The 23916-nt window shown below is 41.2% G+C and overlaps 1 protein-coding gene across 1 annotated transcript in view; it reads left to right on the plus strand.

Annotated features, from left to right (window-relative positions):
* Nucleotides 1–23916, plus strand: part of LOC127849129 (uncharacterized) — a 75976-nt gene that overhangs the window by 27370 nt on the left and 24690 nt on the right. The window contains exons 6-15 of the mRNA XM_052381850.1: nt 251–379; nt 914–965; nt 6841–6917; nt 8345–8546; nt 11248–11345; nt 11717–11867; nt 13542–13676; nt 20361–20471; nt 21166–21930; nt 21963–22010. Coding sequence (XP_052237810.1) covers nt 251–379; nt 914–965; nt 6841–6917; nt 8345–8546; nt 11248–11345; nt 11717–11867; nt 13542–13676; nt 20361–20471; nt 21166–21930; nt 21963–22010 — 1768 coding nt within the window. The remainder of the gene's footprint in view (nt 1–250; nt 380–913; nt 966–6840; nt 6918–8344; nt 8547–11247; nt 11346–11716; nt 11868–13541; nt 13677–20360; nt 20472–21165; nt 21931–21962; nt 22011–23916) is intronic.

Here is a 23916-nt window from a genome sequence, read left to right on the forward strand (position 1 = left end):
TGTTATTCGTTAAAACGTTTATTTTTAGCGAGCCTTTTTTAGCAGATTTAGATAAATTTAAGTGAAATATAGAATAACATGTAATTTAAAGCCTCTAGCCCTTTTATTTGTTAAATATTTTTATTTTTTATGCACAAATGAAAGATTAATATTTGGGTGTCCAATTCCTTTCTTATTTGTTTGGTTCCATGCACTTCCAATTATATATACGTAACTCTGACCCCTATTGTATATCCACCTGTCGTTACAGGAAGCGTTCCAAGCAGATGCGCGAGGTGCGGCGCATGGTGTGTGACTGTACAACAAGCCGCGATGACCGTGAGATGGGCTATGATGCCTGTGGAGAAGACTGCCTCAACAGGATGCTCTTCATTGAATGGTAAGGGGAATAACATGGAGCAACTTCTTGGAAAATGGGTTTTATTCATGTGTGGAAAGTGTTGTCTCAAATTAGCCTGTGCAGTCCACACAGGCTTATCAGGGACAACACTTTCTGCGTGGAAATAATCATTTGAAGAAAGTCCCATTAAACCCATTCCCACTTAGCAGCAAAATGAAAATTGCTTTGTGCAAACAGCATAAAACCAGAACAGCCTGCGACTAACTCGCAGTCTGTTCAGGTTTTATGCTGTTTGCTTTTTATCAGTATGTAAGATTTGGAGATGAAGCCTTAGAAATTTGAATCTAGTGAGAAAGATCTTAAATTAAATGTAACTTTCTAAGGGACTGCAAATGTGTGAAAATACGTATCAAAGTGGGAAATGGTTAAGCTTTTTTTGTAACTGCTTAGGCATTAAGTCCATGCATTCAGTCCAGTTTTCTAGACCATTGTTGAAATTGTCCAAATTTAGATACACCTTGCAGGAAATCTGTAGTCACTGTGTGTGTTACAATATTTGTTACTTTGTTTCAGTGGCTCGAAGTGTCCATGTGGAGAACACTGCACCAACAAGAGATTCCAGAGTGTAAGAGACTTTATATTGTCACATTAATATCTTTAAACCTTTAACACTTAGATACATATTTAACCACTTAGATATATGTATTTTGACCCATTTGAAGTCCCTTAGAAAGTTACATAAAATTAAATACTTTTCTTACAAAGTTTAAGTTTTAAAGGGATCATTTCCAACTCTTGGATACTTATGAGCAGCAAACAGCATAAAAGCTGAATAAACTGCGAGTTACTCGCAGGCTGTTCTGGTTTTATGCTGTTTGCACATAGCCACTTTCACTTTGCTTCTGGGTGGGAAAGGATAAATTCAAAATGACATTTATTGTTGGTGTGAATAATTGTTGTGTGATGTGTATGTGCATACCTTTGCAGGCAAATTTGTCACATAATTTTTAATCTACATGTAATTTATTGTTAGAGGATGCTAAATTTTTGAAGGAAATTTCAATTTATTTTATGCTTTCTCTTAGTTCATGTGGAAATAAAAGCAGGGTTCTCAATAACTTTTGAGCCAACAGGCCAAAATGTGAAACCAACAGGCCTTCTAGAGTGTTGGTAGCTCCTGACCAGGTTCAGTTTTTTTAATTGAGCACTTGATTTCCATCGTTTTGGGTCATTTTATTTTACATTTGAGCATTTTTTTGTGCATTTTATGAATTTTAGCTTTTTTAACTAACAACAGATAAATGAAAAAAGCTCTTTATTACTTTTGTAAAATTTTAACTCGTAAAATGCGATTTTTATGTCCCCCACTATAGTAGTGTTTTTGCCCTGTCTGTTGGTTGGTTGGTCTGTTGGTCTGTTTGCGCCAACTTTAACATTTTGCGATAACTTTTGCTATATTGAATATAGCAACTTGATATTTGGCATGCATGTGTATCTCATGGAGCTGCACATTTTGAGTGGTGAAAGGTCAAGGTCATTCTTCAAGGTCAGAGGTCAAATATATGTGGCCAAAATCGCTCATTTTATGAATACTTTTGCAATATTGAAGATAGCAACTTGATATTTGGCATGCATGTGTATCTCATGGAGCTGCACATTTTGAGTGGTGAAAGGTCAAGGTCAAGATCATCCTTCAAGGTCAGAGGTCAAATATATGTGGCCCAAATCGCTTATTTTATGAATACTTTTGCAATATATTGAAGATAGCAACTTGATATTTGGCTTGCATGTGTATCTCATGGAGCTGCACATTTTGAGTGTTGAAAGGTCAAGGTCATCCTTCAAGGTTAGAGGTCAAATATATGTGGCCCAAATCGCTTATTTTATGAATACTTTTGCAATATTGAAGATAGCAACTTGATATTTGGCATGCATGTGTATCTCATGGAGCTGCACATTTTGAGTGGTGAAAGGTCAAGGTCATCCTTCAAGGTCAAATATATGGGTCAAAATTGCTCATGTAACGTCACTTCTGCAATATTGAAGCTAGCAATTTTTTTATTTGAAATGCATGTGTATCTCATGGAGCTGCACATTTTGAGTGGTGAAGGGTCAAGGTCATCCTTTAAGGTCAGACGTCACACAGGGGGACATTGTGTTTCACAAACACATCTTGTTCACAAATAAAGTGTAACATTATTCGGATAAATACGACTTTCGGATATGTAATTGAGCTGGATTTTTAGGGTCAATTTTTACGATTTTGACGTTTTTTTTTAACAAGGTTCCAATTGAGACATTTTATTCTGATAAGGAAAAAATTTCGATTTTGGATTGGGAATGGGGCCTTAATTCGGCCCTACAGGAATGGGGAAAAGGCCTGATCGTCCTTCTACCAGTCATATTTTGCGTGACACTTCTAGTTTGAAACGTAACTGAATTAAAACAAACTTTCACAACAACAAAATCTTTGCATTAATACAAAAAAAGCAAGCAATCAGGAACAAAAATTCACTATGTGATGGAAAGAACGTCAACATTTTTGACTGGTTTTGACCAATTCCAATTGCACCTTTTCATTGTTGTTGTTGTTGTAATGCCTTAAGGGAGATAATCAAGCGAAGTCTTTGCAAAAAGGAGCAAACTTACCGAAGATACACAAAATTCGAAAATTCAATTGCCGATTTTCCGAATCTGAGTGATGTTCAACCGGCCAAAATCTGATTTCAAACGGCCAATTTGGCCGGCGGCTGGCTTATTGAGAACCCTGAAAAGTTCTTAAAAACTGAGAACTCACCGTTACCAAAATTTAAACAGAACAGTGAAATTAAGCTGTAGTTTAACTGTTGTTTTCACTTTAAAATGATGTCAATATTTCTGTGTTTTGCTCCATTTTCATACTTTGAACATGTGTACAAACTGTTTAAAAAGCATTCAAACAAAGAAAATCTGTTTGTTTTGGATGATAATCAATTTCGATTCACTTGTGGTCATAGAAATTATTTTTAACCAGGTTTTCCGAAGGAAAAAACTGGTTATTAGATTGGCGAATGCGGGCGGGCTGGCTGGCGGGCTGGCGGAATAAGCTTGTCCGGGCCATAACTATGTCGTTCATTGTCAGATTTTAAAATCATTTGGCACATTTGTTCACCATCATTGGACGGTGTGTCGCGCGAAATAATTACGTCGATATCTCCAAGGTCAAGGTCACACTTTGAGTTCAAAGGTCAAAAATGGCCATAAATGAGCTTGTCCGAGCCATAACTATGTCGTTCATCGTCAGATTTTAAAATCATTTGGCACATTTGTTCACCATCATTGGACGGTGTGTCGCGCGAAATAATTATGTCGATATCTCCAAGGTCAAGGTCACACTTTGAGTTCAAAGGTCAAAAATGGCCATAAATGAGCTTGTCCTGGCCATAACTATGTCATTCATTGTGAGATTTTAAAATCATTTGGCACATTTGTTCACCATCATGGGACGGTGTGTCCCACGAAAGAATCACGTCAATATCTCCAAGGTCAAGGTCGCCACGACTAAAAATAGATTTAAAAAAAAAAAAAAAAATTACAAAGGGGGTTAATTTTTTTTGGTCATTTCAAAAGTTCAGTTTGAGTTTTCTCCCTTTATCAGATTTTTTTTTCACAATGAAAACCTGGTTTTGTGACAATTTTGTCCCTTGTTACTCATTAATATGTTATTTTTCTCTTCTCACTTGCGATTTTAAAGTGAGTTAAAATTGACATTCTACCAAAGACCAAGAAATATCTCTTGTACATCTTAATTATATAGTTTTTGTCACGTATGACCACATATACAGGCTTACTGATATTGTCTTGAAGAACAGGCAGTTTCCTGATTCTTGTTATGAATGAGGATAGAGTAAGTTTAGATTAGTTTGCACAATTGCGCTGTTTGATAAGGATTTATGCTATATGCCTGAAAGTTTTGTAAGGTATCACCGTGTTTAGGGGACAGGGTAGCTCCTGACCAGGTGTCATTAGGTGACAGGGTAGCTCCTGACCAGGTGTCATTAGGGAACAGGGTAGCTCCTGACCAGGTGTCATTAGGGGACAGGGTAGCTCCTGATCAGGTGTCATTAGGGGACAGGGTAGCTCCTGACCAGGTGTCATTAGGGGACAGGGTAGCTCCTGACCAGGTGTCATTAGGGGACAGGGTAGCTCCTGACCAGGTGTCATTAGGGGACAGGGTAGCTCCTGACCAGGTGTCATTAGGGGGCAGGGTAGCTCCTGACCAGGTGTCGTTAGGAGACAGGGTAGCTCCTGACCAGGTGTCATTAGGGGACAGGGTAGCGCCTGATTAGGTGTCATTAGGGGACAGGGTAGCTCCTGACCAGGTGTCATTAGGGGACAGGGTAGCTCCTGATCTGGTGTCATTAGGGGACAGGGTAGCTCCTGACCAGGTCTCATTAGGGGACAGGGTAGCTCCTGACCAGGTGTCATTAGGGGACAGAGTAGTTCCTGACCAGGTGTCATTAGGGGACAGGGTAGCTCCTGACCAGGTGTCATTAGGGGACAGGGTAGCTCCTGACCAGGTGTCATAAGGGGACATGGTAGCTCCTGACCAGGTGTCATTAGGGGACTGGGTAGCTCTTGACCAGGTGTCATTAGGGGATAGGGTAGCTCCTGACCAGGTGTCACTAGGGGACAGGGTAGCTCCTGACCAGGTGTCATTAGGGGACAGGGTAGCTCCTGACCAGGTGTCATTAGGGGACAGGGTAGTTCCTGACCAGGTGTCATTAGGGGACAGGGTAGCTCCTGATCAGGTGTCATTAGGGGACAGGGTAGCCCCTGGTCAGGTGTCATTAGGGGACAAGGTAGCTCCTGACCAGGTGTAGTTAGGGGACAGGGTAGCTCCTGACCAGGTGTCATTAGGGGACAGGGTAGCTCCTGACCAGGTGTCATAAGGGGACAGGGAAGCTCCTGACCAGGTGTCATTAGAGGACAGGGTAGCTCCTGACCAGGTGTCATAAGGGGACAGGGTAGCTCCTGATCAGGTGTCATTAGGGGACAGGGTAGCTCCTGACCAGGTGTCATTAGGGGACAGGGTAGCTCCTGACCAGGTGTCATAAGGGGACAGGGTAGCTCCTGACCAGGTGTCATTAGGGGACAGGGTAGCTCCTGACCAGGTGTCATTAGGGGACATGGTAGCTCCTTACCAGGTGTCATTAGGGGACAGGGTAGCTCCTGACCAGGTGTCATTAGGGGACAGGGTAGCTCCTGACCAGGTGTCATTAGGGGACAGGGTAGCTCCTGACCAGGTGTCATGGGACAGGGTAGCTCCTGATCAGGTGTCATTAGGGGACAGGGTAGCTCCTGACCAGGTGTCATTAGGGGACAGGGTAGCTCCTGACCAGGTGTCATGAGGGGACAGGGTAGCTCCTGGCCAGGTGTCTTTAGGGGACAGGGTAGCTCCTGACCAGATTGCATGATTGCAGGCATATTTGCAGAGGGGGTAATCACGTAATAGGCAAGATGGCGACGTCCATACCAAGACAATTATTTTTCGTCGTTTTATACCCTATATTACTTCTATTTATTATGCCCCCCTTTATTATGCCCCCCTTCGAAGAAGAGTGGGTATATTGCTTTGCTCATGTCGGTCTGTCGGTCGGTCGGTCCGTCCACCAGGTGGTTGTCAGACGATAAATCAAGAACGCTTGGGCCTAGGATCATGAAACTTCATAGGTACATTGATCATGACTCGCAGATGACCCCTATTGATTTTGGGGTCACTAGGTCAAAGGTCAAGGTCACGGTGACCAGAAATAGTAAAATGGTTTTTGAATGATAACTCAAGAACGCATACGCCTAGGATCATGAAACTTCATGGGTAGATTGATCATGACTTGCAGATGACCCCTATTGATTTTGAGGTCACTAGGTCAAAGGTCAAGGTCACGGTGACCCGAAATAGTAAAATGGTTTCCGGATGATAACTCAAGAACGCATACGCCTAGTTTTTTAAATGACGCTCACTTTCCAGCCATATCAGTAAAAAGGTGATTAGCGTTTATTTCGTATTTAAATTCGCTTTATATCTCGACTTTACTCCCCGAAAATTTTCTTAGTGGAGTCCTAATTAGGTCATCCCGCTAAGAAATTTAGCACAGAGTAAAGTCGAGATATAGAGCTTATATTACTATGAACTAAAAGCCATTAACTTTCTTCCTAATATGGCTGGAAATTGGTTGGAATAAAAAAAAAAAACAAGTAATAAAGGGTAAAAAACAACGAAAAATACCTGCCTCGGCATGGACGTCGCCATTTGTTGGTTAGTGATTACCCCCTCTGTTTGGAGCTCTGCTGGCCACATTAGGGCATTAGTTTGTTTGTGAGTAACTGAGGGCCATCATAGAAACACAATAAACAAAACTACCTAATTTTGAAAGCCACGCTTTTTCTAGAATTAATGCTAGCGACAGATTTGATTATTGTGACATTTTGTGTAATATTTAAAATGTTTTTTTTTACAGAAACAAAATGCGAAGGTGTGCCCGTTCAAGACTGATTGGAAAGGACATGGTCTACAAGCTGTTGAAGATTTACAGCCGTATGTTAACACTATGTACACGTTTCCCTGTGAAAGTATCCGATTTGCTCAGCATGCCATGTTCCTTAAAATATAAACTTTTTTCATTAATTGTATACAATTTTGCCAACATATTTGTGTCTTGCAGAATGACATTATATTAAGGATATGAGCATCGGCTTTATTGTATAAAGAAACAAAAGCAGATATCGAGTAGACAGAGCTTATCATACTTTGACAAATGTGCACCGTTATCGCCGTCATTTGCCGGTCAGTGCACGTGTCTGTGTGGATTATCACTTTGACTTTGACTGCTATAGGGAAAATCTAGAGATCCTCTAGAAAGTTTATTCAAATCATTCCCCTGGTTTAAATAATGGATCACGCCCCAGTGTCTTATTGATCATAAGAACATAAATCAAAATAATAATTAAGTTTGAAATCTTCTCTTAAACAGCAAGGCCTAGCTAGGTCTGTGATATATAGTTATGTAAAATCAGATAATGTTTCTCTCAAAATTATGCTCACCAAGCTTGGGGTCCAAACTGGCCATGTTCCTTGGAGTAACATGGTTATTGTAAACTTACATAGCAAAATAACATTTAAAAATCTCCCCCACAATGACAAGGCTCAGAGGTGTTAATATTAATAGGTAATATTGTGCAGTGGCCCTCACTAAGTTTGTTAAGATATCTTTCTAGGGACCAGTTTGTGATGGAAGATGTTTTTCCCAGGGCTAGTTGTTGATGAAATACATGTATTCATTTCCTGGGGCAAGTTTGTGATGGAATATGTGTTTCCAGGGGCTATTTTGTGATGGAATATGTGTTTCCAGGGGCTAGTTTGTGATGGAATATGTGTTTCCAGGGCTAGTTTGTGATGGAATATGTGTTTCCAGGGGCTAGTTAGCGTTGGGCTATGTGTTTCCAGGGGCTATTTTGTGATGGAATATGTGTTTCCATGGGCTAGTTTGTGATGGAATATGTGTTTCCAGGGGCTAGTTTGTGATTGAATATGTGTTTCCATGGGCTAGTTTGTGATGGAATATGTGTTTCCAGGGGCTAGTTTGAGATGGAATATGTGTTTCTAGGGGCTAGTTTGTAATGGAATATGTGTTTCCAGGGGCTAGTTTGTAATTAAATATGAGTTCCCAGGGGCTAGTTTGTGATGGAATATGTGTTTCCATGGGCTAGTTTGTGATTGAATACTAGTATGTGTTTCCAAGGGCTATTTTGTGATGAAATATGTGTTTCCAGGTGCTAGTTTGTGATGGAATATGTGTTTCCATGGACTAGTTTGTGATGGAATATGTGTTTCCAGGGTCTAGTTTGTGATGGAATATGTGTTTCCAGGGGCTAGTTTGTGATGGAATATGTGTTTCCAGGGACTAGTTTGTGATGGAATATGTGTCTTTAGGGGCTAGTTTGTGATGGAATATGTGTTTCCAGGGGCCAGTTTGTGATGGAGTACGTAGGAGAGGTTCTGGACTACCCGATGTTCAAGAAGCGTTCCAAGCAGTACTCGCGTGCCGGCCAGCAGCACTTCTACTTCATGGCCATCAACCCCGAGGAGATCATTGACGCCACATACAAGGGCAACATCTCACGCTTCATCAACCACAGCTGTGATCCTAACTGTGAGACCCAGAAGGTAGGCCTTGAAAGTGTTGCATGTTAATTATACCCCTGCAAACAAAATTTGACTGTGAGACCCAGAAGGTAGGCTTTGAGAGTGGTCAGTATATCTCATTCTTCATCAACCACAGCTGTGATCCAAACTGTGAGACACTGAAGGTAGGCCTTGAAAGTGGTTAGCATGTTAATGATACCCCTGCAAACGAAATTTGAGAGGGGATTTTGGAGTTGCTCTGTCAGTCAGTCTGCATAATATGTTTGAGGTTTACCTAGTGTCAAACGCAGAAAGTAATCCTTTAATGCGGTTTGCTTTCCGTTTGCTTCTCAGTGTGGGCATTATACCCCAGCTAACAAAATGTGAGATTTTCCCCTGCAGAAGAAATTTGAGACTGCCATTACAAAGTGGATCAAAAGAAAACTTTTGTAATGATGGCAGCTTAGTAAAAATAATGTCTCTGTTAGTAAATATTAAGATTCAAACTTGTCTGTAAGGCCACTAGGTAGTTGTAAGAGGTATATGTAAAAAAAAGATTGAGGCAGAACGCTTATAGCAGTGTTACCTAGTGACTGGCGTTATGTTATGTGTTCTTTAATTGAAAATCAGCAAATATGTACCGGAGTTTACTATAGAAATGTTACAAATATTGAATGAAAAGTAATGAAAGTCGTACACTTTTCTGGATTTTGAGCTCAACTATTATATATGAAATATATATAGTGGAGCTATCCTACTCACCCCGGCGTCGGTGTGAGCATCTGCGTAGCGTGCAAATGTTAAAGTTTTCATACTACCCCAAATATTTTCTTTGTCCCTTGACATATTGCTTTCATAATTTGCATACTTGTTTACCAACTACCCCCAACCTATAATCAAGAGCAGACAACTCTATCAAGCATTTTGTCATGATAATGGCCCCTTTTCCACTTAGAATATAGAGCAAATGTATAAGTTTTTGTACTACCCCATTTATTTTCATTGTCCCTTGACATATTGCTTTCATATTTTGCATACTTGTTTACCAACATCACCTCAACCTATAAACAAGAGCAGACAACTCTATCAAGCATTTTGTTATAATTATTGCCCCTTTTATACTTAGAATATGCATATTATTGATAAATCTATGTAAAAGTTTGCGTACTTCCCCAAATATTTCCTATATCCTTTGACAAATTGCTTTTATATGTTGCATACTTGTTTAGCAACATGACCCCAACCTATGAACAAGAGCAGACCACTGTATCAAGCATTTTGACATAATTATGGCCCCTTTTACACTTAGAACATTTTGCTTAAATTTCCATAACTTCTTTATTTATGATCACATTTTATTATTACTTTGACAAAACAACACTTACCTGAATACCACAATGGATTCCACCCAAACAATACCCCACGCCCCTACCCAGAATCCCTCCCCCCCCCTCCCAACCTCCCCCCCCCCCAATTTTTTAATATTTTTAAACATCATTTTATAAAGTACCACACCCCACATTATACCCCCCTCTCATCCCCCTACCCCCCCTACCCCCCTCCATTTTTTTATTTTTTATACATCATCTTATTAATTACCACACCCACATTATACCCCCCTCTCACCCCTTCCCCCCCCCCCCCCCCCAAGTTTTTTTCCTTTTTATGCCCCCCTTCGAAGAAGAGGGGTTATATTGCTTTGCTCATGTCGGTCGGTCGGTCTGTCGGTCCGTCCACCAGGTGGTTGTCAGACGATAACTCAAGAACGCTTGGGCCTAGGATCATGAAACTTCATAGGTACATTGATCATGACTCGCAGATGACCCCTATTGATTTTGAGGTCACTAGGTCAAAGGTCAAGTTCACGGTGACCCGAAATAGTAAAATGGTTTTGAATGATAACTCAAGAACGCACACGCCTAGGATCATGAAACTTCATGGGTAGATTGATCATGACTTGCAGATGACCCCTATTGATTTTGAGGTCACTAGGTCAAAGGTCAAGGTCACGGTGACCTGAAATAGTAAAATGGTTTCCGGATGATAACTCAAGAATGCATACGCCTAGGATCATGAAATTTCATGGGTAGATTGATCATAACTCGCAGATGACCCCTATTGATTTTGAGGTCACTAGGTCAAAGGTCAAGGTCACGGTGACCCGAAATAGTAAAATGGTTTCCGGATGATAACTTGAGAACGCATACGCCTAGGATCATGAAACTTCATAGGTAGATTGATCATAACTCGCAGATGACCCCTATTGATTTTGAGGTCACTAGGTCAAAGGTCAAGGTGACGGTGACCCGAAATAGTAAAATGGTTTCCGGATGATAACTTGAGAACGCTTTTGCCTAGGATCATGACACTTCATAGGTACATTGATCGTGACACGCAGATGACCCCTATTGATTTTCAGGTCACTAGGGAAAAGGTCAAGGTCACAGTGACAAAAATCGTATTCATACAATGGCTGCCAGTACAACGGACAGCCCATATGGGGGGCATGCATGTTTTACAAACAGCCCTTGTTTTATTTTTGAATGATCGTGTAATAAATATAATTTGGCTTACGTTATACTGTCAAGCACTCGAATAGTCGAGCGCGCTGTCCTCTGACAGCTCTTGTTTTATACACCCCTCGAACAAACAGGTATAAGTGTTTAAAGAAACGTAGTGTTTTTCAGCACGGGGTCTGTTCATTGTAATATGTTTAGAATAATTACAGTGTATGTATTTCTAGTGGACTGTGAATGGTGTCTTGCGTGTGGGTTTCTTTGTTCGCAAGCCTGTCAAGAAAGGAGAAGAGATCACCTTTGACTACAAATATGAAGTCTATGGGTGAGTATTATACTAAAATGATGTTATGCTGCAACTTAAAATGTTATATCAGAGTGAATAATTGTTCAACTGTTCACACGCCAGTGTTTTTTTCATCATTTTTGGGCATGGGGCCGGGTCCCTTTTGATTGGAAAAATTCACAGCATTTTAACTAAAATTGGAAATTGGTGTGTTGTTGTTTTTCTATGAAATGCCTCAACATTGAGAATAAAAATGTTTTAAGCATTCCAATTAGTAAGGTTGAACTTATATAGCTGAAATGTTTTTGATTCCATTTGGGAATTTTTTTTACTTTTTATATACCGAACACTCGATTTTGAACTAAAATCCTCAAATTGTAAGCTTCTAGCAGTGGTTAATTGTGTTTCAGCAAGGAGGCCCAGAAGTGTTTTTGTGGCACGTCGGTGTGTCGCGGCTGGCTGGGCGGAGACAAGAAGATGGAACTGCGCTCAACAAGACGAGCCACTTCCCAGGACGAACAGGAGCGCAGGAGGGCGGAACTGTTTGATGACAGTGACAAGGTGATGATTAGCACATGGTTCTTACTTTTATATTTAAATAAAGCGACTTCAAAGTTGAAACGGCAGTTAGAGTTAATAGTAAAAGTAACTTTGGTTGTTTCTTTGGCTTTTAATATTTTTATGCCCCAGGATAGAATGATCGGGGGTATATTGTTTTTGGCCTGTCTGTTGTCGTATGTTGGTGTGGGTGTGTCACTGTTTGTGTCCCAAAACTTTAACCAAAACTTTAAAATTGGTTATAGATTTTGCAATATTGATGATAGCAACTTGATATTTGGCATGCATGTGTACCTCATGAAGCTGCACATTTTGAGTGGTGAAAGGTCAAGGTCATTCTTCAATGTCAAAGGTCAAAAAAACAAATCCAAGGGAAGTAATAAGCTTTAAAGGGAGATAATTATCTGAACCTGCCAAATGATAAAAATAAATAAATAAATCAAAGCGGCGCAGTAGGGGGCATTTTGTTCCTGACAAACACATCTCTTGTTTAATGTACCTTTAACCCTTTACCACATAGATATGTATTTTCACACATTTGTAGCCCCTTAGAAAATTATACTTAATTTAAGACCTTTCCTACTAGATTCAAGTTTTAAACACTTCATCTCCAAACTTTAGATACTGATGAGCAGCAAACAGCATGAAACCTGAACAGACTGCGAGTTACTATCAGGCTGTTCTGGTTTTATGCCGTTTGCATATAGCCAGTTTCACTTTGCTTCTAAGTGGGAAAGGGTTGATGTTCACCTAAGCTATTGTGATCCAAATGTTTCCATGGTCCATTGTGCATAGTGTCTCAACTTTTAGTAATTACCACTCTAAAGGACATGTTCTTTTATCCAATCTTGCTGAAACTTGGTCAGTGTTTATTTTGACCATATCTTGGCCAAGTTCAAATCCAGGGTCACTTGTTTATTATAAAACTTAACAAAATAACAAGGTCAAATCTTAGGGGAAACAAGAGATGTGTTTGTCAGAAACACAATGCCCCCTATTGCGCCGCTTTGAAGCCATAAATTTGACCTTTGACCTTGAACGATGACCTTGACCTTTAGCCACTCAAAATGTGCCGCTCCATGAGATACACATTCATGCCAAATATCAAGGCTATCTTCAATATTCAAAAAGTTATGACCAAACATTAACAAAGGTTAAAGTTTTAGGAACGAAAAATACAATGATATTTGACTTTTGACCTTGAAGGATGACCTTGACCTTGATTTCACCACTCAAAATGTGCAGCTCCATGAGATACACATGCATGCCAAATATGAAGTTGCTATATTCAATATTGCAAAAGTTATAAAAGTTTAACCAAGGTTAAAGTTTTGTGACACACACATACAATGACTGACACAATGACAGACAGACAGGCCAAAACAATATACCCCCGATCTTTCGATCAGGGGGCATAAACAAGTTATTTTTTTAGAAAGAAAATGTAATACTCAGTGGTTTAAATATAAATAAAGTCTCTTCAGCAAAATCTAGCAGTAATATACTGCTCATATGATATATATAATATATCTTCACAGTTAGCCCATGTCAGAGCTGAACAGAGATGTATACGATTATATTTTAGTACGTTTATGAACACAACTTTCTGCTGAACAGTTGTCTGGTATATATTTCAATACATTCATGCATATATTTTTCCCCTCCTCCTGTTTACAGTTAGAGGAAGAGATAGAGCGGATGTCAGAGCTGGAGCAGGGACTCAGGAACAAGACAGACGTGCTCAACATCTGTCGTCTCATGGTGCGGGCCGAGGACCCAGAACACAGGATGCAGATCCTGCAAGTGCTGGAGGTAGTGTTGCCTAGGAGACGTAGATATAAGGGTGTGCTTGAGGTAGGGTTGTCTTGGTAACATAGACATAAGGCTGTGCTGAAGGAAGGGGTGCCTAGGAGACATAGACATAATGCTGTGCTGGAGGTAGAGTTGCCTAGGAGACATAGACATAAGGCTGTGCTGGTGGTAGAGGTGTCTAGGAGACATAGACATAAGGCTGTGCTGGTGGTAGAGGTGTCTAGGAGACATAGACATAAGGCTGTGCTGGAGATAGGGTTACCTAGGAGACATAGACATAACTTGGCTGTGCTGGAGGTACAGTTGCCTAGGAGACATAGACATAAGGCTGTGCTGGTGGTAGAGGTGTCTAGGAGACATAGACATAAGGCTGTGCTGGAGGTAGAGTTGTCTAGGAGACATAGACATAAGGCTGTGCTGGAGGTAGAGTTGCCTAGGAGACCTAGACATAAGGCTGTTGTAGAGGTAGAGTTTCCTAGGAGACATAGACATGAGGCTGTGCTGAAGGTAGAGTTGCCTAGGAGACATAAGTCTGTGCTTGAGGTAGGGTTGTCTTGGAGACATAGACATAAGGCTGTGCTGGAGGTAGATTTTCCTAGGAGACATTGACATAAGGCTGTGCTGGAGGTAGAGTTGTCTAGGAGACATAGACATAAGGCTGTGCTGGAGGTAGAGTTGTCTAGGAGACATAGACATAAGGCTGTGCTTGAGGTAGGGTTGTCTTGGAGACATAGACATAAGGCTGTGCTGGAGGTAGATTTTCCTAGGAGACATAGACCTAAGGCTGTGGTAGAGGTAGAGTTGTCTAGGAGACATAGACATAAGGCTGTGCTTGAGGTAGGGTTGTCTTGGAGACATAGACATGAGGCTGTGCTGGAGGTAGAGTTGCCTAGGAGACATAGACATAAGGCTGTGCTGGAGGTAGGGTTGCCTAGGAGACATAAGTCTGTGCTTGAGGTAGGGTTGTCTTGGAGACATAGACATAAGGCTGTGCTGGAAGTAGAGTTTCCTAGGAGATAAAGACATATGGCTGTGCTGTAGGTAGGGATACCTAGGAGACATGGACATAAGGCTGTGCTGGATGTAGAGTTGCCTTGGAGACATAGACATAAGGCTGTGCTGGAGGTAGAGTTGCCTAGGAGACATAAGTCTGTGCTTGAGGTAGGGTTGTCTTGGAGACATAGACATAAGGCTGTGCTGGAGGTAGATTTTCCTAGGAGACATTGACATAAGGCTGTGCTGGAGGTAGGTTTGTCTAGGACACATAGACATAAGGCTGTGCTGGAGGTAGTTTTGTCTAGGACACATAGACATAAGGCTGTGCTGGAGATAAGAGTTGCCTAGGAGACATAGGTATAAGGCTGTGCTGGAGGTAGAGTTGCCTAGGAGACACAGACATAAGGCTGTGCTGGAGGTAGAGTTGCCTAGGAGACATAGACATAAGGCTGTGCTGGAGGTATAGTTGCCTAGGAGACATAGACCTAAGGCTGTGGTAGAGGTAGAGTTGTCTAGGAGACATAGACATAAGGCTGTGCTGGAGGTAGAGTTGTCTAGGAGACATAGACATAAGGCTGTGCTGGAGGTAGAGTTGTCTAGGAGACATAGACATAAGGCTGTGCTGGAGGTAGAGTTGTCTAGGAGACATAGACATAAGGTTGTGCTGGAGGTAGAGTTGTCTATGAGACATAGACATAAGGCTGTGCTGGAGGTAGAGTTGTCTAGGAGACATAGACATAAGGCTGTGCTGGAGGTAGAGTTGTCTAGGAGACATAGACATAAGGCTGTGCTGGAGGTAGAGTTGTCTAGGAGACATAGACATAAGGCTGTGCTGGAGGTAGAGTTTCCTAGGAGACATAGACATAAGGCTGTGCTGGAGGTAGGGTTGTCTAGGAGACATAGACATAAGGCTGTGCTGGAGGCAGGGTTTCCTAGGAGACATAGACATAAGGCTGTGCTGGAGGTAGAGTTGTCTAGGAGACGTAGACATAAGGCTGTGCTGGAGGTAGAGTTTCCTAGGAGACATAGACATAAGGCTGTACTGGAGGTAGAGTTTCCTAGGAGACATAGACATAAGGCTGTGCTGGAGGTAGAGTTTCCTAGGAGACATAGACATAAGGCTGTACTGGAGGTAGAGTTGTCTAGGAGACATAGACATAAGGCTGTGGTAGAGGTAGAGTTTCCTAGAAGACATACTGTAAAACCATTAAATTTCGTGGGGTACGAATTTTCGTGGATTTCCTTGGTCCGCTGAACCACGAATTCAAGTACCAACGATTATGTATACATTTTAAATCCGAATCGGTCATTTCCGACATTTTCTTTTGTGGTCGGTTATCCGAGATATTTGTTTTTTGTACTAGTTAATCCACTTCAGTTGGTCACATTACATTATAATTTGACTAAATAACATTTCCGAATTGAAAATGTAAAGTGTTTGGGTAATAATACTTTTTAAATCAAGAACGTTTTTTAAACTGTACATCAACGATTATTCTCTTTTACGTGACGTCGTCAATTTAACAGTTTGCAGATTTATCACATGTACTTTAGTGCAATTTAAAGTTAAAAGAGACATAACGGTTTTCACACGTGTATTTTGGGGATCTTATTACTCAATTGTTACTAGTAGGGGACCGATTGCGCTGAGAATTGCTAATATTGTCAAAACAACATTGATGGCAATTAGCGAGCGGGGACCCACAAGTGCGCCGCTTTATTGCTCTTATCGACAATTATCGGCAACACCCATCGTCTTTCGCATGAGACGTTAAACCGAGGTGCAGTGTACTAGGTGCTATACACCGGGCACTAAAAGACCCAGGGTCACCTCTGGAACGGGGTGTCTCCTGTATCTTGCACTATCCCCCGTAACCAACTAACACGTCTTTCTGTGGGCGATGGCCAAATGCACTCGATATGCAATCCCGGTGCACTCGATAAAAAATAATGAAGAAGAAGAAGAAGTATCGGCAACACGTTCGTGTTTCAGTGCACATTAACATCAAGTCTTGCTGTCAACACAGATTAGCAGATTATGCTTCGTTATTACTCTGGTTATTTTAATAAAAGTTTAAATATGACGGTAAGTCTTCCCCGAAAATTTGAAATCCACGAAATTACGTGTCAACGAAATAGTTGTTTTTATTAAACCACGAATGTTCATACCGACGAATTTCTATACGTTTACAGTAGACATAAGGCTGTACTGGAGGTAGAGTTGTCTAGGAGACATAGACATAAGGCTGTGCTGGAGGTAGAGTTTCCTAGGAGACATAGACATAAGGCTGTGCTGGAGGTAGAGTTGTCTAGGAGACATAGACATAAGGCTGTGCTGGAGGTAGAGTTTCCTAGGAGACATAGACATAAGGCTGTGCTGGAGGTAGGGTTGTCTAGAAGACATAGACATAAGGCTGTGCTGGGGGTAGAGTTACCTAGGAGACATAGACATAAGGCTGTGCTGGGGGTAGAGTTACCTAGGAGACATAGACATAAGGCTGTGCTAGAGGTAGGGTTGTCTTGAAGACATAGACATAAGGCTGTGCGTGAGGTAGAGTTGTCTAGAAGACATAGATATAAGGCTGTGCTGGGGGTAGAGTTACCTAGGAGACATAGACATAAGGCTGTGCTGGAGGTAGAGTTGTCTAGAAGACATAGACATAAGGCTTTACTGGAGGTAGGGTTGCCTAGGAGACATAGACATAAGGCTGTGTTGGAGGTAGAGTTGTCTAGGCGACATAGACATAAGGCTGTGCTGGAGGTAGGGTTGCCTAGGAGACATAGACATACGGCTGTGGTAGAGGTAGAGTTGTTTAGGAGACATAGACATGAGGCTGTGCTAAAGGTAAGGTTGCCTAGGAGGCATAGACATAAGGCTGTACTGGAGGTAGAGTTGCCTAGGAGACATAGACATACGGCTGTGGTAGAGGTAGAGTTGTTTAGGAGACATAGACATGAGGCTGTGCTGGAGGTAGGGTTGCCTAGGAGACATAGACATAATGCTGTGCTGGAGGTAGGGTTTCCTAGGAGACATAGACATAAGGCTGTGCTGGAGGTAGAGTTGTCTAGAAGACATAGACATAAGGCTGTGCTGGAGGTAGAGTTGCCTAGGAGACATAGACATAAGGCTGTGCTGGAGGTAGGGTTTCTTAGGAGACATAGACATAAGGCTCTGCTGGAGGTAGAGTTGTCTAGAAGACATAGACATAAGGCTGTGTTGGAGGTAGAGTTGTCTTGGTGACATAGACATAAGGCTGTGCTTGAGTAAGAGTTGTCTAGGTAACATAGACATAAGGGTGTGCTGGCGGTAGAGTTGCCTAGGAGACACAGACATAAGGCTGTGCTTGAGGTATAGTTGCCTAGGAGACATAGACATAAGGCTGTTCTGGAGGTAGAGTTGCCTAGGAGACATATTCATAAGGCTGTGCTTGAGGTAGGATTGCCTTGGAGACATAGACATAAGGCTGTGCTGGAGGTAGAGTTGCCAAGGCGACATAGACATAAGGCTGTGCTGGAGATAGGGTTGCCTAGGAGACATAGACATAAGGCTGTGCTGGAGGTAGAAGTGCCTAGGAGACGTAGACATAAGGCTGTGCTGGAGGTAGAGTTGTCTAGGAGACATAGATATAAGGCTGTGCTGGAGATAGAGTTGTCTAGGAGACATAGACATAAGGCTGTGTTGGAGGTAGAAGTGCCTAGGAGACGTAGACATAAGGCTGTGCTGGAGGTAGAGTTGTCTAGGAGACATAGACATAAGGCTGTGCTGGAGATAGAGTTGTCTAGGAGACATAGACATAAGGCTGTGTTGGAGGTAGGGTTGTCTTGGGAACCAAGATATAAGGTCGGGTATGAATCTTGAATTATCATGGAAAATGGGCTTTTTGTAGAATATTCATATGAAATGGGGTATGTCATGAACGATATTGGAATTTTAGTATCATATGTTTCAGAAGTGTTTCGCTTTTTTGGATGTCAGGTTTTAGGAAATTAGTTTGATTTATTTGTGTTTGCATGCATAACATTAAAAATAATAAGATGTTGACATTTTTCTGAACTTTATTAAAATGCCCTTGTTTGAAGGGGGTCTGGTGTTTCCTTCTTTATTCAATTGTTTTTACCATTGCTGTCTAATTTCCTTTCTTTATTTAATAGGACATGAAATTGGGCTTATTTTGTATGAATTTTCAACAGGGTTGCAATTTCCTCACATTAACAATACTATGTCTTTAATGATGCTTCGTTCCGAGAACTTCAGGTTAAATTATTAAGTAAAAGCTTTTCGGTTGTGGTGCCATTCCTTTATGCACTGTTACAAGAAAAATTCCAGAGTAAGTGATGTGTTTTCAGTGTTTTTTATACATCTAAATTTGGAGCTTGTAGGGGGGACCTATTCTCAATGGAAAAACATGCATATTTTTATGCCCCCCTTCGAAGAAGAGGGGGTATATTGTTTTGCACATGTCAGTCGGTCGGTCCGTCCACCAGATGGTTTCCGGATGATAAATCAAGAACACTTAGGCCTAGGATCATGAAACTTCATAGGTACATTGATCATGACTGGCAGATGACCCCTATTGATTTTCAGGTCATTAGGTCAAAGGTCAAGGTCACAGTGACTCAAAATAGTAAAATGGTTTACGGATGATAACTCAAGAATGCTTAGGCCTAGGATCATGAAACTTCATAGGTACATTGATCATGAATGGCAGATGACCACTATTGATTTTCAGGTCACTAGGTCAAAGGTCAAGGTCACAGAGACTTTAAACAGTAAAATGGTTTCCGGATGATAACTCAAGAATGCTTACCCCTAGGATCATGAAACTTCATAGGCACATTGATCATGACTGGCAGATGACCCATATTGATTTTCAGGTCACTAGGTCAAAGGTCGAGGTCACAGTGACTCGAAACAGTAAAATGGTTTCCAGATGATAACTCAAAAATGCTTACGCCTAGGATCATGAAACTTCATAGGCACATTGATCATGACTGGCAGATGACCCATATTGATTTTCAGGTCACTAGGTCAAAGGTCAAGGTCACAGTTAAGTAGCTCAAAACAGTAAAATGGTTTCCTGATGATAACTCAAGAAAAATTAGGCCTAGGATCATGATACTTCATTGGTAAATTGATCATGACTGGCAGATGACCGCTATCGATTTTCAGGTCACTAGGTCAAAGGTCAAGGTCACAGTGACAAAAAACGTATTCACACAATGGCTGCCACTACAACTGACAGCCCATATGGGGTGCATGCATGTTTTACAAACAGCCCTTGTTCTTAAATGGGATCTAAAAATTCCCAATTAAAGGTTTAACAAAAAAATAAATAAATAAATATATCTCAACATTTAGTTTATTTCCCATAAAACTATAAGTTAAACCTAAGTAAATTTATTCACCACACTTTAATTCTCAATTTAAAGCAATCAGTAATATAAAAGACAGCAACAATAATTGACCAATTTAAGCCAAAACAATGCAATTTTTCCCTATCCAAAGGGACCATGCCCTGTTCCCAAAATGGTGAAAAAACACTGACTTTAACAGATGTATTTGTACAGGAGATGTCATACCTTGATTTCAAAGAAGTCGATGTAAAGTTGAATACTGAATTAGCCATTAGGAGCATATAAAATGAAAGGTACATTGTATGCATTGCCACAGTGATATTTATATTTCAGAACACTACAGAGCCGGCCTGCCTGCGCCTGTTCCTGGACTATCATGGCCTATCTCTGCTCTGGTGCTGGATGGCTGACCTGAAAGAACAGGTCTCCGATCTCAAACTCATTGTAAGTTATAGAGCAAGTTTGGTGCATTGCTTGTTAGACATGGGTCTCTGATCTGAAACTCATTGTAAGTTATAGAGCAAGTTTGGTGCATCGCTTGTTAGACATGGGTCTCTGATCTGAAACTCATTGTAAGTTATAGAGCAAGTTTGGTGCATTACTTGTTGTAATTTTTATAAGCTCGGTATTGTCATAACCAGCTCGTCGTCCGCCATCCGCCGTGCTTAAACCTTAACATTGGGTCTAAAATCAAAGTGCTTCCACCTACAACTTTGAAACTTCATATATAGCTGCACATTGATGAGTTCTACAGGCCAAACCCATTTTTGGGTCACTTGGTCAAAGTAAAGGTCATTGTGACCTCTAAAAAAAAAAATCTGACAAGCTTTCATTTATTCCAAACAGCACCTGCAGTCGAGCGTTGGCACCCGTTATGCGGTGCTCTTGTTGTATATGAATCTGGATCTGTGAAAAGGGTTCTGGTTTTATGCTGTTTGCCACTCATGAGTATTTCAGGGTTGGAAAAGAATCCTTAATACTTGAATTTAGTAAGGTATGTCTAAAATTTAATTTGATGGCTTAAGGGGCTACAAACTCACAACATCTGTTTGATTTATATGTCTCCAGATAATTTATTAAATAGTTGCTTCGTATGCTAGCAATCTTGTCCACAATAAAAAAAAACGTCCCGTTTCAGATTCTGAAGATTCTTAAGAAGCTGCCTATCACCAACAAAACGATGCTGGTGGACAGCAAGATCCTTGACATGGTCACAAAATGGTCTGAGACCGTGGAGGGCAGCCTTGGGACGCTGGAGAGCCTCAAAATGGCCGCCAAGTGGTCAGCTGGCCAGGGACTGGACAGTATGGACAGCTTGACCACAGAGGCCACTATGGACACGACGGACAACACTGAGGACGACAGCGAGACCTTCGTCCAGACTATACCCGTTCTCTCGTTGAAAAACCCAGTGTCAATTTTGGCTGCCATTGGCAAGAAGTCAGTGAAAAAGACCGTCAAATTTGCCGATGTTGAATCGTCATCGGACAATGAGTCACGGGCTAGCGCCAGTGAGAATGAGAACCCCACAGAGTCTGTGGAGAGTGACGTGTCAAGTTCATCCAACACGATCGTTACCCCCAGGCGGAGTTTGCGGCGTAGGGTCCTGGCAAAAGACGCCGCGCCGATAGTCAGGAAACCTGAAGAAGAGGAAGCTGCCACTGAGGATGTGACGCAGTCTGCTGACGCTGACAGCTCCACTGAGAACCATTATAAGACAGGGGAGGGCACTCTGTCTGGCGATGTTCAGACAGGGGAGGTAATTGGGGAGCATGAAGAAAAAGTACATACAGAAACTACAATGCAAATTGCTGATGAACTTGAAAATCTTGAAGAAAAGGATGAAGCGGGAACTTCTGATGATAAGCTGGAGAGAAGAAGACCATATCAGACAAGGAGAGTGAGGAGCTAGAGATGATAGTGAAGGCAGCAGAGATCAAGAACTTGGCGATGTCTCTCCTGGAACAGTGGGCTAGTCTCAAGGTAAGGAGAATAGTTGCTCTAATACATATTTGTAACGACGCTTAGATTGAAAGAACAAATATTGTCAGAAGTATTAAAGGGGCCTTTTCGCAGATTTTGGCATTTTTAGCTCATCTATTTTTTGAAAAAAAAAAAAGAGCTATTGTCATCACCTTGGCGTCGGCGTTGGCGTTGGCGTCGGCGTCCGGTTAAGTTTTGCGTTTAGGTCCACTTTTCTCAGAAAGTATCAATGCTATTGCATTCAAACTTGGTACACTTACTTACGTTCATGAGGGGACTGGGCAGGCAAAGTTAGATAACTCTGGCGTGCATTTTGACAGAATTATGTGCCCTTTTTATACTTAAAAAATTGAAAATTTTGGTTAAGTTTTGCGTTTAGTTCCACTTTTCTCAGTAAGTATCAATGCTATTGCATTCAAACTTGGTACACTTACTTACTATCATGAGGGGACTGGGCAGGCAAAGTTAGATAACTCTGGCATGCATTTTGACAGAATTATTTGCCCTTTTTATACTTAGAAAATTGACAATTTTGGTTAAGTTTTGTGTTTAGGTCCATTTTATTCCTTAAGCATCAAAGCTAATACTTTCATACTTGCAACACTTACTAACTATCATAAGGGGACTGTGCAGGCAAAGTAATGTAACTCTGACTGGCATTTTGACAGAATTATGTGCCCTTTTTATACTTAGAAAATTGAAAATTTGATTAAGTTTTGTGTTTAGGTCCACTTTATTCCTACAGTATCAAAGCTATTGCTTTCATACTTGCAAGATTTATGAACTATCATAAGGGGACCGTGCAGGCAAAGTTATGTAACTCTGACTGGAATTTGGACGGAAATATGGGCCCTTTATACTTAGAAAATTGAAAATTTGGTTAAGATTTATGTTTTGGTCCACTTTACCCCTAAAGTATCATAGATATTGCTTTCATACTTGGAACACTCACAAACTATCATAAGGGTACAGTAAAAGGACAAGTTGCATAACTCTGGTTGTCATTGTTACGGAATTATGGCCCTTCTTTGACTTAGTAACTTTTAATATATGGTTAAATTTTGTGTTTCGATCCACTTTACTTCTTAAGTATCAAGGCTATTGCTTTCAAACTTCAAATACTTACATGCTATCATGAGGTTACTGTACCTGGCAACTTGAATTTTACTTTGACCTTTGAATGACCTTGACTCTCAAGGTCAAATTATTAAATTTTGCTAAAATTGCCATAACTTCTTTATTTATGATTAGATTTGATTGATACTTTGATGAAACTACTCTTACCTGACATACCACAATAGACTCCACCCAAACCATCCCCCGTGCCCTCCCCCCCCTCCCCCCCCTTCCCCCTCCCCCCTCCCCCCCCCTATTTTTTTTTTTTTTTTTTTTTATTAAGATCATCTCACAAATGACCACCACACCCTCACACTATACCCCCCACCCCCCACCCCACCCCACCCCCCACCCCCATTTTTTTTTTTTTTTTTTTTTTTTTTTTTTTTTTAAGATCATATCACAAATTACCATCACACCCTCACACTATACCCCCCCCCCCTCCCATTTTTTAAAACTGTTATGTTTGAAATACCGTCCAACCATCGCACCCAAACCCCCCCCCCCCCCCTCCATCGCCACCCCCCCCCCCCCCGATTTTTTTTTGTTTTCGCTTTTTTGGAAGATAATGTAATAAATGTCCACAACCCCACACTATACACCCCTCTCCACTCCTCCCTCCTTTGTGATTGAAAATGAGAGTCCCTTCACCTTTAAAAAGAAAATAGATGAGCGGTCTGCACCCGCAAGGCGGTGCTCTTGTTTTAACTTATTCATTAAATGCTTTATATTGATAAATGTAAACATTGGATCGTAAAAGCTCCAGTAAAAAATCAAGAATAAAATTTAA

Source organism: Dreissena polymorpha, chromosome 10 (genome assembly GCF_020536995.1).
Source record: "Dreissena polymorpha isolate Duluth1 chromosome 10, UMN_Dpol_1.0, whole genome shotgun sequence".
Lineage (NCBI taxonomy): Eukaryota > Metazoa > Mollusca > Bivalvia > Myida > Dreissenidae > Dreissena > Dreissena polymorpha.